General features: G+C 41.6%; 2 protein-coding genes across 5 annotated transcripts; both read left to right on the top strand.

Annotated features, from left to right (window-relative positions):
• The first annotated feature begins 179 nt into the window (after positions 1 to 179).
• pod1 (coronin pod1) lies at positions 180 to 11,834 on the top strand. 4 transcript variants are annotated; one of them, XM_017157539.3, is made up of 15 exons: positions 180 to 296; positions 2,085 to 2,576; positions 3,510 to 3,696; positions 3,759 to 4,315; positions 4,377 to 4,529; positions 4,647 to 5,195; positions 6,059 to 6,248; positions 6,316 to 6,389; positions 6,613 to 6,645; positions 6,720 to 6,892; positions 6,958 to 7,866; positions 8,306 to 8,651; positions 8,709 to 8,844; positions 8,911 to 9,011; positions 9,621 to 11,834. In XM_017157539.3, the coding sequence occupies exons 2-15, from the start codon at positions 2,268 to 2,270 to the stop codon at positions 9,711 to 9,713; spliced, it is 3,810 nt and encodes a 1,269-aa protein (XP_017013028.2). In that variant the 5' UTR covers positions 180 to 296; positions 2,085 to 2,267; the 3' UTR covers positions 9,714 to 11,834. The 4 variants fall into 4 exon arrangements, with proteins under 4 accessions (XP_017013028.2, XP_070074392.1, XP_070074393.1 ...); XM_070218291.1 differs by lacking the exon at positions 6,613 to 6,645; XM_070218292.1 differs by lacking the exon at positions 4,647 to 5,195.
• Positions 11,835 to 11,961: 127 nt separating this feature from the next.
• Positions 11,962 to 14,122, top strand: LOC123002737 (uncharacterized). The gene is made up of 3 exons (XM_044393307.2): positions 11,962 to 12,097; positions 12,164 to 12,264; positions 12,874 to 14,122. The coding sequence occupies exons 1-3, from the start codon at positions 12,088 to 12,090 to the stop codon at positions 12,964 to 12,966; spliced, it is 204 nt and encodes a 67-aa protein (XP_044249242.1). The 5' UTR covers positions 11,962 to 12,087; the 3' UTR covers positions 12,967 to 14,122.
• Positions 14,123 to 14,915: the final 793 nt, after the last annotated feature.

Here is a 14,915-nt window from a genome sequence, read left to right on the forward strand (position 1 = left end):
AAGCTGCGCAGAAACTGCAGGTATTTGGGATTTCCCGTTTTGAACACAAAAAACGCTAGATCTGGTGGGAAAATAGCTGAAATAGAGATGACAAAACTATCGATCCCCTGGAGCCCAACACACTATCGATATATCGATATACTGATATTTTTATTTTCAAAAATCGAAAAATAGGCAAAAATTAGTATCTTTTGCCCGATTTTTCTCAGGGATTTTCCGGTATTTATATACTGCCAAAAATACCACAGCCGACTTGAAATTTAAATTGTGCTCGGATTAATTGTGGTCCCGAGTTGGTAATTAATAGCAACTAAAGTTATAAATTAAATTGCCGGCGCGCGTCTATGTACATTTTCCGCCTCTGCGTGTGTGTGTGCGTGTGCAGTTGCAGCGCTGCAAGTTTGGCGTACGTGCGTGCGTGTGTGTGTGTGTGTGTGCAAAAGTGCTCCTTTGTTTGCCCATAAAAAAAGCGGCGTCGCCTTTGCGCAGTTGTTGTTGTTGTAGTTGCACCACCCCCTCCCCTCCTCTCCTTCGCCCCTTGTTGTTGCATTTGTAGTTGTCATTGTCATTGCCGCCGCCTGAGCTTCTTCTTCCTCTTCTTCTTCTGCCGGCGCCAGGGTGTGTGCTGCAAAAAAAAAAAAAGAAAAAGGAGAGAAAAGCGAGAAAACAGGAACCAGAAAAAGAAAATCACCCCACCACCCCCGTCGCTGCCCAATTAATTGCACGCAACTAGAAAGTAACACCCAATAATCGGTTGCAAAATATGCAGAAAAAAAAAACAGGAATAGAGGAAAAGTCGGGAAAATGTCAATAAATGCATATAAGCAGTGGACGGCAACAACAACAACAACGTGACCAAAAACCAACCACCAGGAGTGCACATATATATATATGTACATGTGTGTTTGTGTGTGTTTAGTGGGCAGTGGGTGAAAACAACCGGCTTGTTTTCAGCCACCCCCAACCAAGCGAAAGAGAGAGAGAGGGAGAGGGATGCAGATGCAGATGAGATGCGCTCTGTGCTCTCCCACGCCGCCCGTTAACCGTTAGCTCAGCTCTCCTGCAGGTTGCACCTGTTCCCGTCTCGCTCTCACTTTGCAACATCGCCTGTTGTAAATTGCCTTTGATTTTTCGCTGTGTGTTTGTTTTTTTTCTAAATCACTTGACCCCATTACCTGGTGGCTGGCCAATACCTGCTTGGCCACCCGCCCCCTGCCCCGCCCCGCCTCCTTTTCCCCCCAGTGGTCATTTGTTTTGCCGCTTTCTAACAGTTGAATTGGCGCATGCTCTCTCTCTCCATCTCTCTCTCTCACCGCTAACTGCTAACTGCACTTGGGAAATTACAGTGTGTCCTCTCTAAATAGTAAATAAATAAATAATAATAGTAGTGAAAAAAATAAAAATCATTAAACTATGAGAAATAAAGTATTTATTGTATTACCAAGCTTAGATTCTAATTTTATAAACTCCCTATTTGTTGTCTTATCCTTAGAGTGCTTACTGTAGCCATATACTGCCGGGTGTGCGTGTGTTTGTGTGAAACTCTCCGTGAAATTTATCAAAAGGATCGTTAACCCTTAGGTGTGGCATATTAACCCTTACCGCCGACTGGATCGCATGGTTTGTGCACTTGTAAAGTTCGCGTAAAAGCAGAAAAATATATATTTTCCAAGCCACAATAGTTAGGATCACCAGTAATTTTGCCCAGTGTTTTTCCTCGCCTTTCCTGGTGTACAAACAAACATTCGCATACACACACACAAACACAGTGCGAGTGTGTTGGTGGGTCTGGCTCATCCGGCTTTAGTGGACACCATTCTTGTCCAGCTTTCTCTTTTCAATAGCCGCCTAGTCGCAATAGCAAGTGCATCTCATCTCTCTTTTTTGTTATTTTTTGTATTATTATTAAATGTTATTCTTTTTTTTATCGCCTATTGTTTGCCTTATCGGATTCTCCGATGAGTCAGGGGAGCGGCAACAAACCGATAACAAACTGTGGAATGTCCCCCGCACATCCGCACATCCGCGCATCCGCACCCACCAAGTGATATCATACTTATACGGCTATGTTTGCCATTTTCCAGAAACGCAACTGGAGAGGAAGAGGGAGAGGATAGCCGAGCGAAAGAGAGCGACTGGCCTATACCATATAGCATATACAATCCACATTCTATACTCCGCACTCGAGCAGCGAACATCCAGTGTCCACATCCGCATCGGATCGCCTTCACCATCGCCATCACATCGCGGAGCAGCAACCAGTAATTATGGCCTGGCGATTCAAGGCTTCCAAGTACAAAAATGCCGCACCCATTGTGCCCAAGGCGGAGGCCTGCGTCCGCGAGATCTGCGTGGGCAGCTACCAGACCTACGGGAATAATATCGCCGCCTCCGGCGCCTTCATGGCCTTCAACTGGGAGCACACCGGTTCCAGTGTGGCCGTCCTCCCGCTGGACGATTGCGGGCGGAAGAGCAAGACCATGCCGCTGCTCCACGGGCACACGGACACAGTGACGGACCTCAAGTTCTCGCCGTTCCACGACGGACTGCTGGCCACCGCCTCGCAGGATTGCCTGGTAAGGGATCATTGGGATTTGGGATGTAGGCCAGGGAATCTGAAAACTATTTATCTCCTCTTTATAAGTATAATTCAGAAATCGTTAGTCTCCACTGAGGGTTTATATTTTTATAAAACTCAAATATTTGGATCGCTATTTTAAAGGTTTATTTATTTAAATCTTTATTTTGATTACCTACTTTCTATATCTAACCCTCTTTATTAATACAATTCAGATATATTTAATTAGTCTCGACTTAGCCTTTGTTTCTATAAAACTCTCAAATATTTGGATCTTTATTTTAAAAGTTTATTTATTTAAATCTTTATTTTGATTAGCTGTTTTCTTTATACAACCCTCTTTATAAATATAATTCAGAAATAGTTAGTCTCCACTTAGTCTTTATATTTCTATAAAACTATCAAATATTTGGATCTTTTTTTTAAAGGTTTATTTATTGAAATCTGTATTTTGATTACCTACTTTCTATATACTATGTGTTTATTATACATAACTCTCCGTCAAAACTTTTGACTCAACTTTTATAATATATTAAATAATATAAATATTAATCTAAATAAATGCCTTCAACTGCGAAAAAACATACATATAAAATGTAAATAGTCATCATTATTCCAATGATATATACTTGGAATATGGACATCCGCTTGTGTGGAATTTTAAGATTTTATTTATTTATTTGTAAGTAACCCAAAAAATCCCAAATTACTCAGAAAATGGCTCACATATTCGTTACTTTTTTATTGTAATCTCAATAAAAATACTAAGGAACTATTAGTTATATCAAGTAGCCATCAATAATGCTTTATTAATAGCAATATCTCAGTCACAAACCAAAAATTAGTCACATACTTGATAGTAAAAAAATTATTATGACGAACTTTATAAGAAAACTCCCCTGCTAATCAAACAATTCCCGCCTATCCACAGGTTAAGATCTGGCACATACCGGAAAAGGGTCTGGAGCAGTCGCTCTCCGATCCGGAGGCCATCTTCTCACACAAGCAGCGTCGCGTGGAGACAGTGGGCTTCCATCCGACGGCCGATGGCCTGATGTACTCCACAGCCGCCGGCTGTGTGGCCCTCTTCGATCTCAGCACCCAAAAGGAGATCTTCTGTGAGTCACTGCCTCCACTTTTGCAAGAGAATCTGTAATAAATATGCCTTTCTTCTCCTCAGCGAACAATGAGCACCCGGAGGTGATACAGTCGGCCAGTTGGCGCGAGGATGGCTCCGTTTTGGCCACCAGCTGCAAGGACAAGTGCGTGCGTATCTTCGATCCCCGAGCCGCCGGTTCGCCCATCCAGTTGACCGCCGAATCGCACCAGAGCATCAAGGATTCGCGCGTCGTCTGGCTGGGCAATCAGCAGCGCATCCTGACCACCGGTTTCGATGCCGCCCGCCTGCGTCAGGTGATCATCCGCGATGTGCGCAACTTCAGCACGCCCGAAAAGACCCTCGAACTGGACTGCTCCACGGGCATTCTAATGCCGCTCTTCGATCCCGACACGAATATGCTCTTCCTGGCCGGCAAGGGCGATACGACGATTAACTATCTGGAGATTACGGACAAGGATCCGTATTTGATTGAGGGACTGCGTCACACCGGCGAGCAGACGAAGGGCGCCTGTCTGGTGCCCAAGCGGGCGCTCAAGGTCATGGAGGCGGAGGTCAACCGAGTGCTGCAGCTGACCTCTAACATGGTCATACCCATTATGTACCAGGTGCCCAGGAAGGTAAAGTAAACCCTTGGAATTTTAATTGAAAAATTAACTAATTAATTGTATGATCAACCAGACATATCGCGATTTCCATGCCGATCTCTATCCGGAGACCACGGGCTACAAGACGGAACTGGTGGCCGGCGAATGGCTGAATGGCAGCAACCAGGCGGTGCCCAAGATGAGCCTCGATCCCGCCAAGCGCGAGCATGGCGATGAGCCAATTATTGTAAGTTTTGAAAGGGTATTTCTTAGGTTCCGACTTGTAGAATATAAGATGGACAGGGAAAGGGTTTCAGATTGTTAGGGTTCCTTGGTTTAATCACCCCTTTGGCCATCAATGCAGATTCATCGCGGCAACCTAAGCGATTTCGTTAAGAACCTGGAGAATCAGCGGGCCAAGAGCCAAACCACCGCCGCCAAGCGCAACGATAACGAGCACTTTGTCATGCTGAACAAGGGCAACAATTTCGAGGAGAAGAACGGCAATGACAACAGCAGCGAGAGCAACGGAAAGAAGAGCACTGCCTCGCAATCCCAACAGTCGCAGCCGGATGGGGAGTGCAGTGAGCTCATCCGGAAGTTCGAGGCCAAATACAAGGTGGACTCGGAGAAGGAGAAGGCGGCGAATGCCTACGCCCAGTCCCAGGAGGATGACAAGGAGTCGCCCACCGAGCAGGAACACTCGACGGGCAGCAGCGAGGAGCACTCCTCGCACTCATCCGGCGGTGGAATGGACAATCACTCGGCCAGCGGCAGCCACTCGCCGCCGAAGCCCATGCCGCGCACCTCGCGCAACAATTCCCTGCCGGAGGCCAGCGATTCCGCTGGGGAATCGAGCAGCACCACCACGCCACGCCCGAGGCCGCGCACCACGGCTGCGTCTGCCTACAAGGTGCCGTCATCCGTCATATCACAATCCACTTGGCTGCCACTCCTTATTGTTTGTTTTTTAGATTTTTTTTTAAGGTCGTATTGCTATTATTTTTGAGTTCATTTTGATTTCGTTAGGAGTTTTTATTGTTGAAATTGTTGTTTCCCAATCGTAATTATACCCGTTACTCGTAGAGGATTTAAAAAATACCCTGGCGTCCACATCTTAACAGATTTTGTAAAAGTGTAAATGTCACTTTGTTATATTTTTTAATACCCATCGAAATGTAGAAGAAAATTTTCAAATCGGATAATCCATTTAAAAGTTGTAAAACAGCCGATAGGTGGCGCCAGTAGCCTTGACGACTGCATATCTCCATCTCCCTCGCACTCCCTTTAGCTGAGTACCGAGTATTTGATAATCAAAGTACTCTTGTTTTATTTATTATTTGTATATGAATTGGTTTCAAATTTTTATTTGTTTATTTTACTTTTGTGTACCAGTCGCTAGTCTTTAGTTTCTCAGTTTTCTTGCACTGATGCACATTTATCCACTGATTCATATTTCAGCGTTTTACGTTTGTTTTTCTTCAATTACAGTTGGTTTGATGTTTGCGTTTCTTGCGAAACTAGTATGGATTCTGTTTTCAGTTGATTGCGATATCATTTTGTTTACCTATTGCTACATTTTCAGTTGGTTAATAAACCCAGACTTTATTTGTACAGTTTATGCTTGATTTTTAGTAAACACCAATGGATTTTTATTCATTTTGTTTACCTATTGCTACATTGTCAGTTGGTTTATAAGCCCAGACTTTATTATTATTTATAAGATTATTATGCTGGATATTTAGTAAACACCAATGGATTTTTATGGTTCCACAGCCACGTTTGGGCCCGAAGCCCTTCTCCAGCACCACGGGTGACGTGTCGTTCGACAAGGTGTTCGCCGTTCCCCTGGCGCCGGGATCCCATGAGAACATCTCGAACGTGGGCCAGGAAAGCGGAGTGGCGGAGCTGATCCCGCCCGCCCAGGGGCCAAAGCCAGATCTCATTGTGGAAATCGAAATCAAAAGTGAGGATATATTATTATTATTACTATCATTACTTTATATTAATCCCAATTCCCGTTTCCCACACAGAGAAACACGAAAGGGAGCCTGTGGTGGGCGGAAATGGAGTCCAGAAATCGCTAACCACCTCGGAGCGTCGCAAGGTAAGTCAGATTAACTACTAAGATCTCCTCTTTATGTGCGTTTATCCTATAATCAATCCTATACTATAACGTTCTGATTTTACATGCCTCTCTGCCAACAACAAAATTCGCCTTCTTCTGCCTAAAAACTTTCCCGATTCCCGTTCTCTAAATCCAACTACTAACCAACCTAACAACCTAATTCTCCAACTCTGCAATGGGAACTACCACAACAACTGAGTAGTCCTCGGCTGACGATGATGAATCATCCGATAAGGTCTGCAAAAAAGGGATAACCCTACTATTCCATCACAAACTAATTCCTTTTTTACTTGGCTTTCTATCACCTAGATATTCGAGCAGAGCTCCGAGTCGTCGGAGAATTCGGCGGAGGGCGAAGATCGCACGGATGCGGATCTGCGACGCAGCTGCTCCTCGAGGAGCAGCTTTGCCGAGAGGCGGCGCATCTACGAGAATCGCTCCAAGAGTCAGGTGGACGAAAAGCCCCAGTCGCCAGTGCCATTGTAGGTTCTATATCTTTAATCCTAATATTCCCACTAACTAATTTCTCTCTTTCCTTTAATCACAGGCGTCGCGAGCACTCCAAAGTGGAGCCACTGAAGCCCAGTCAACAGCAGCAGCAGCAGCAGATCGACACCAAGCGCATTTCGGTGCCGGAGGGCAAACTAATGGAGGAGCATCGCCGCGGGAATGGCGCCGCCGGTTTGAAGAAATCCGCCACGGAGGCGGCCTTCAGTGCGGCCAGCACCAAGCGCACCTCCACCGTCTTCGGCAAGGTGTCCAAGTTCAGGCATTTGAAGGGCACTCCCGGCCACAAGTCGACGCACATCGAGAATTTGCGCAATCTGAGCCGCCAGATACCGGGCGAATGCAATGGCTTCCATGCCAACCAGGAGCGCGTGGCGGTTCCCCTCTCCGGACCCGGCGGCAAGATAGCCATCTTCGAGTTGAGCCGACCGGGACGACTGCCGGATGGCGTGATTCCATCGCTTGTGAACGGCAGCAACATCATGGACTTCCAGTGGGATCCCTTCGATGCCCAGCGTTTGGCCGTCGCCTGCGACGATGGCATCGTGAAGCTCTGGCACATCGAAGCCGGCGGACTGAGTGAGCCGACAAATTCGCCAGCCGGCGAGCTGACCGCTCACCTGGACAAGATCTACTTTATCCGTTTCCATCCGCTGGCCGCCGACGTTCTGCTGACCGCCAGCTACGATATGACCATCAAGCTGTGGGATTTGCGCACCATGAGCGAGAAGTGCTCGCTGTCGGGGCACACGGATCAGATCTTTGACTTCGCCTGGAGTCCCTGCGGCCGTTTGGGCGCCAGCGTGTGCAAGGATGGCAAGATTAGGGTCTACAATCCGAGGAAATCGGAGACGCCCATCAGGGAGGGCAATGGACCGGTGGGAACTCGAGGAGCTCGCATCACCTGGGCGCTGGAGGGGCACTACATAGTCTGCACTGGATTTGATAAGTAAGTTTAGGTTGTTAGAATGGATCCAATGAATTATTTTAAATTTTTTTTGTTTTATCTAAATGAATTAATTAGAATTTTGAGTTTAATAGAATAGAATTGCCATGAATTACGAAATAATTTCAACGACAATTTCTTTTGAAGAAAGAGCCATCATTTTGTGATTAAATCTGCCTGAATTTTATTTACTAAGCAGTTAACATTGATTAGTTAAAAATGTTCCACTTTTTGTTCTCAAAAGAAAGCACAAAAAAAAATCTATTCTTAAAAATTATTCATTCATTCATTCAATTCGAAATGAATTAGAAAAACATTCAATTTATTTCACATAGAATTGAATTAAACAAATCAGAAAACAAAAATTGAATGATTCACGCTATATTAGAAATGCACAAATGAATTTCCATTAATTCCAAACTTATATTTACCATTTTAACAGGGTTTCCGAGCGACAGATTAGCGTGTACAATGCCCAAAAGCTGTCGACGCCATTGAACACGGCCAGTTTGGATGTGTCGCCCTCGATATTGATACCCTACTACGACGAGGACAGCTCCACGCTGTTCGTCACCGGCAAGGGCGACTCGACCATCTACTGCTACGAGATCACCGACGAGGAGCCGTACATCTGCCCGCTGTCGCACCATCGCTGCACCTCGCTGCACCAGGGCCTCAGCTTCCTCACCAAGAACCACTGCGATGTGGCCAGCGTGGAGTTCTCGAAGGCCTATCGGCTGACCAATACCACCATCGAGCCGCTAAGCTTCACAGTGCCCCGCATTAAGGTGGGTTTTCTTTGTTATTATTTGAATTTTGTATACTAAATGGTTCTTCTTTTTTAGAGCGAGCTGTTCCAAGACGATCTGTTCCCACCCACACGCATCACCTGGAGCGCCACGCTAAGCGCCGAGGACTGGTTTGCCAGCAACGATAAGGCGGCACCCAAGGTCAGCTTGAAGCCGGAGGGCATGGAGACATGTGAGTGAAATAGGAAGGATGCTGTGGGTTTATTATATGTACTAATATGTCATCTCTGTTTTGCAGTATCTTCCATACAGCAAGTGCCAGCGCAGCCTGTGAAGAAACCGGATCATCCCCAGTTCGGCGGTCAGAAGTCGGAATTCGAGATCAACAAACAGCAGGAGGTGGGCTCTAGTCAATCTTATCATCTATTATATATAATTTATTTATTTATAAGATGTTTTTGATGTTTACAAAACTATAACTTGCAATGCGAGGGCCTAAAATTAGGTGTATAAAGTAAAATACCTTTTTAAATGGTGTTTTTATAGTTAAATTTCGGATTGTTAGGTAGAATTTAATTTGTGTTTATAGACTTATACTTATAAGTAAGGTATTCTTATTGAAGATCTAAGGGTTTTTTTTATTTCTTTTATACTTCATTTTAGGATTGTTAGGAAGAATTAAATTTGTGTTTATAGAAGATATAAGATATACTTATGAGTAGTATAAGTGGAATACCTTATTAAAGATCTAAGGGGGTTTTTGTTTCTTTTATACTTAATTTAAGGATTGTTAGGAAGAATTTAAGTTATGTTTATAGAATTAATATACTTATGTATACGTACTAGAATACCTTATGAAATATCTATAAGGGTTTCTTTTTATTTACTTATAGGGTTGTATATTTAATTTAAGAGATGTTTCTAGATGTTATATTATAATTCTTTTTATTTTAAAAATTTAAAAATTATATATATCTTACTAAATATCTCTACGTATCTACATTACAGATCCAGAAATCGGTTAGCGCGCGCATGGAGTTCACCACCAAGCTGGAGCAGGACGACATGGAGGGCGTGGACGAGAACGAGTGGCAGGAGTAGCAGTGCAGCCAGCGTCTGCGGCGGACATGAATCAGTTCACAATTTAGCGTTTAACCAATGGGCGTAACTCTTTTTTTTACCAATCTAGACATGACAGCAGCAGAAGCAACAGCAAAAGTGCTCGACATAAACATAAACAACATATATATACTTGTGGGCGAGCGTATATAGAGAACTCGTAGTTAAGCCGAAAGTAAAACTAACACAACACACGACATCCTCATCCCTCGATCCTCATTCCTCGATCCTCGTCAGAATCCCAGCATTTAGTTCCTCGCTCCTCCGCCAATTTACTGCAGTTGCTCAATAATTGCCAAATTACAAATCATAAGCCAGTTTTGTTCGTTTTGTTTGTGTTGTTTTTTTTTTAAATCTATATATTTTGTGTGTATTAATTTTTTTTATAATTTACCCATACATATATTTTGTGTTTTTTATGTGTGCTATTTAAGTAGTTAGTCCAAAATTAGTTTAGCCTACTTAGGTGTTTACACTTACGATTAATTTCCTGGGTTCTCCCCGAGTCCTTCAGTTTGTGTGGCCATATATGTATAGGATATATGGAAGGACTTAGATGATACTACTTTTACATATACGCATATGTATTTCCCTCTCAGTTTGTTTCATGTCTGCATGCATGCGAGTGAGTGAGTGAGAGAGCGAGAGAGTGTGTGTCTGTCCCCCTCTTTCGCATTATTTCACCCCCTGTAATCCTGTAATCCCAGACACCTTTTCATTCCCCCATCCAAGACAAGAAACTAAAACATATAGACTGTAGCCAAAAAATATTTGCTGAGAATTACAATCAAGCGAGACAAGACAATTTTTGTACTGTATAATGCGTAAATCAAACATACTGCAACAGCCGAATCAAACCGAAAAGACATGCAAACAACAATTCCAAAATGTATAACGAAAAGACTTGAACAGATCTGAATGGATCTCCATCCTCTGAATATCCTGCACCCCCGAAAAAATCCCCTACTAACCCGAAAAAGGAAAGTAATAAGTTGCCATTGAAATGCGTTTATAAAAAAGTGAAAAATGAAAAAAGGCAATAGAACGTAACTCGAGTAGCATACCCATAGGCAATAACGTTTTGTACTTGCAATAGAATATACACATTTACACATATATATACACGATATATATATAGTATATATTTTGTATACCAATCGTAACTGAAAACCAAGGCCAACTTCCGGCTGAAACGACTGAACTGATCCAACAGCATAATAGCGAATAGAGTGGCAAATCTATAAAAATCTTTCGAAAACAAAACAAGAACAACATAACAGACCAGACCAATTCTCGGGTAACGGGCAATATTGTGCTAGACAAGGTTCTATTATACAGATTATATATACACACACATACCATACGCATAGTTATAGGCATATAAACGTCGCAAAGCCAATTCTATATTCCATATTCCAATTCAAAATCAAACTCCAAGCTGCATTTAAATCCAAACGCCATGGAACGACTGACAAAAGTATTCGCTTAACATTCTGATCTGATCTGATCCTCGACTAGTACTTATATGTCAGAGATTATCCCAAAAAGAAGACGAATTTCCAGAGGTCTGTGGATATGGAATCGATTTAGATCGGGGAAACAAAGGGATCGCAGTTCTATAATGTCCTCCCCCCCCAAACAAAATCCCATTCCAAATTCCCCGAACCGACCGCCCGCAGATATTATGTCATTCTGTATTTATTAGCCATATTCGATTACGATTTTCGAACGTCTCTCTTATTTATATTTATATTTATATATATCTATAACAATACCAATATACGAAAATACAACTTCAAGCGATATATAATACGATGATAAACGAGTGAAGGACGACGATTGATTGATTGACGATTCACGATTGACGAGTGTGTAGGCAGAGAGTGAAGTAGAGAAGAAGTAGGATGCAGAAGCATCGGCAGAAGGAGCAGAATCGGAATCAGAAGCATACACATTATTTATACAATTTATTTTACAGTACGAGTATATCCGATAACCCCCATCCGATACTCTAGCACTAAGTTATAATTACAATAATAATAATGAAGGCAAAAATATATTTATATACATAATTCAATAAAAAAAACAAGCGAAAAATATAAATTCAAAATGTTTTTCTTTACTTTAACTGTATTACATATATTTTTTTATTTAAACCATGCCCCGCATTAAGGTGGGTTTTCTTTGTTATTATTTGAATTTTGTATACTAAATGGTTCTTCTTTTTTAGAGCGAGCTGTTCCAAGACGATCTGTTCCCACCCACACGCATCACCTGGAGCGCCACGCTAAGCGCCGAGGACTGGTTTGCCAGCAACGATAAGGCGGCACCCAAGGTCAGCTTGAAGCCGGAGGGCATGGAGACATGTGAGTGAAATAGGAAGGATGCTGTGGGTTTATTATATGTACTAATATGTCATCTCTGTTTTGCAGTATCTTCCATACAGCAAGTGCCAGCGCAGCCTGTGAAGAAACCGGATCATCCCCAGTTCGGCGGTCAGAAGTCGGAATTCGAGATCAACAAACAGCAGGAGGTGGGCTCTAGTCAATCTTATCATCTATTATATATAATTTATTTATTTATAAGATGTTTTTGATGTTTACAAAACTATAACTTGCAATGCGAGGGCCTAAAATTAGGTGTATAAAGTAAAATACCTTTTTAAATGGTGTTTTTATAGTTAAATTTCGGATTGTTAGGTAGAATTTAATTTGTGTTTATAGACTTATACTTATAAGTAAGGTATTCTTATTGAAGATCTAAGGGTTTTTTTTATTTCTTTTATACTTCATTTTAGGATTGTTAGGAAGAATTAAATTTGTGTTTATAGAAGATATAAGATATACTTATGAGTAGTATAAGTGGAATACCTTATTAAAGATCTAAGGGGGTTTTTGTTTCTTTTATACTTAATTTAAGGATTGTTAGGAAGAATTTAAGTTATGTTTATAGAATTAATATACTTATGTATACGTACTAGAATACCTTATGAAATATCTATAAGGGTTTCTTTTTATTTACTTATAGGGTTGTATATTTAATTTAAGAGATGTTTCTAGATGTTATATTATAATTCTTTTTATTTTAAAAATTTAAAAATTATATATATCTTACTAAATATCTCTACGTATCTACATTACAGATCCAGAAATCGGTTAGCGCGCGCATGGAGTTCACCACCAAGCTGGAGCAGGACGACATGGAGGGCGTGGACGAGAACGAGTGGCAGGAGTAGCAGTGCAGCCAGCGTCTGCGGCGGACATGAATCAGTTCACAATTTAGCGTTTAACCAATGGGCGTAACTCTTTTTTTTACCAATCTAGACATGACAGCAGCAGAAGCAACAGCAAAAGTGCTCGACATAAACATAAACAACATATATATACTTGTGGGCGAGCGTATATAGAGAACTCGTAGTTAAGCCGAAAGTAAAACTAACACAACACACGACATCCTCATCCCTCGATCCTCATTCCTCGATCCTCGTCAGAATCCCAGCATTTAGTTCCTCGCTCCTCCGCCAATTTACTGCAGTTGCTCAATAATTGCCAAATTACAAATCATAAGCCAGTTTTGTTCGTTTTGTTTGTGTTGTTTTTTTTTTAAATCTATATATTTTGTGTGTATTAATTTTTTTTATAATTTACCCATACATATATTTTGTGTTTTTTATGTGTGCTATTTAAGTAGTTAGTCCAAAATTAGTTTAGCCTACTTAGGTGTTTACACTTACGATTAATTTCCTGGGTTCTCCCCGAGTCCTTCAGTTTGTGTGGCCATATATGTATAGGATATATGGAAGGACTTAGATGATACTACTTTTACATATACGCATATGTATTTCCCTCTCAGTTTGTTTCATGTCTGCATGCATGCGAGTGAGTGAGTGAGAGAGCGAGAGAGTGTGTGTCTGTCCCCCTCTTTCGCATTATTTCACCCCCTGTAATCCTGTAATCCCAGACACCTTTTCATTCCCCCATCCAAGACAAGAAACTAAAACATATAGACTGTAGCCAAAAAATATTTGCTGAGAATTACAATCAAGCGAGACAAGACAATTTTTGTACTGTATAATGCGTAAATCAAACATACTGCAACAGCCGAATCAAACCGAAAAGACATGCAAACAACAATTCCAAAATGTATAACGAAAAGACTTGAACAGATCTGAATGGATCTCCATCCTCTGAATATCCTGCACCCCCGAAAAAATCCCCTACTAACCCGAAAAAGGAAAGTAATAAGTTGCCATTGAAATGCGTTTATAAAAAAGTGAAAAATGAAAAAAGGCAATAGAACGTAACTCGAGTAGCATACCCATAGGCAATAACGTTTTGTACTTGCAATAGAATATACACATTTACACATATATATACACGATATATATATAGTATATATTTTGTATACCAATCGTAACTGAAAACCAAGGCCAACTTCCGGCTGAAACGACTGAACTGATCCAACAGCATAATAGCGAATAGAGTGGCAAATCTATAAAAATCTTTCGAAAACAAAACAAGAACAACATAACAGACCAGACCAATTCTCGGGTAACGGGCAATATTGTGCTAGACAAGGTTCTATTATACAGATTATATATACACACACATACCATACGCATAGTTATAGGCATATAAACGTCGCAAAGCCAATTCTATATTCCATATTCCAATTCAAAATCAAACTCCAAGCTGCATTTAAATCCAAACGCCATGGAACGACTGACAAAAGTATTCGCTTAACATTCTGATCTGATCTGATCCTCGACTAGTACTTATATGTCAGAGATTATCCCAAAAAGAAGACGAATTTCCAGAGGTCTGTGGATATGGAATCGATTTAGATCGGGGAAACAAAGGGATCGCAGTTCTATAATGTCCTCCCCCCCCAAACAAAATCCCATTCCAAATTCCCCGAACCGACCGCCCGCAGATATTATGTCATTCTGTATTTATTAGCCATATTCGATTACGATTTTCGAACGTCTCTCTTATTTATATTTATATTTATATATATCTATAACAATACCAATATACGAAAATACAACTTCAAGCGATATATAATACGATGATAAACGAGTGAAGGACGACGATTGATTGATTGACGATTCACGATTGACGAGTGTGTAGGCAGAGAGTGAAGTAGAGAAGAAGTAGGATGCAGAAGCATCGGCAGAAGGAGCAG

The sequence above is a fragment of the Drosophila takahashii genome, chromosome X (genome assembly GCF_030179915.1).
Source record: "Drosophila takahashii strain IR98-3 E-12201 chromosome X, DtakHiC1v2, whole genome shotgun sequence".
NCBI lineage: Eukaryota > Metazoa > Arthropoda > Insecta > Diptera > Drosophilidae > Drosophila > Drosophila takahashii.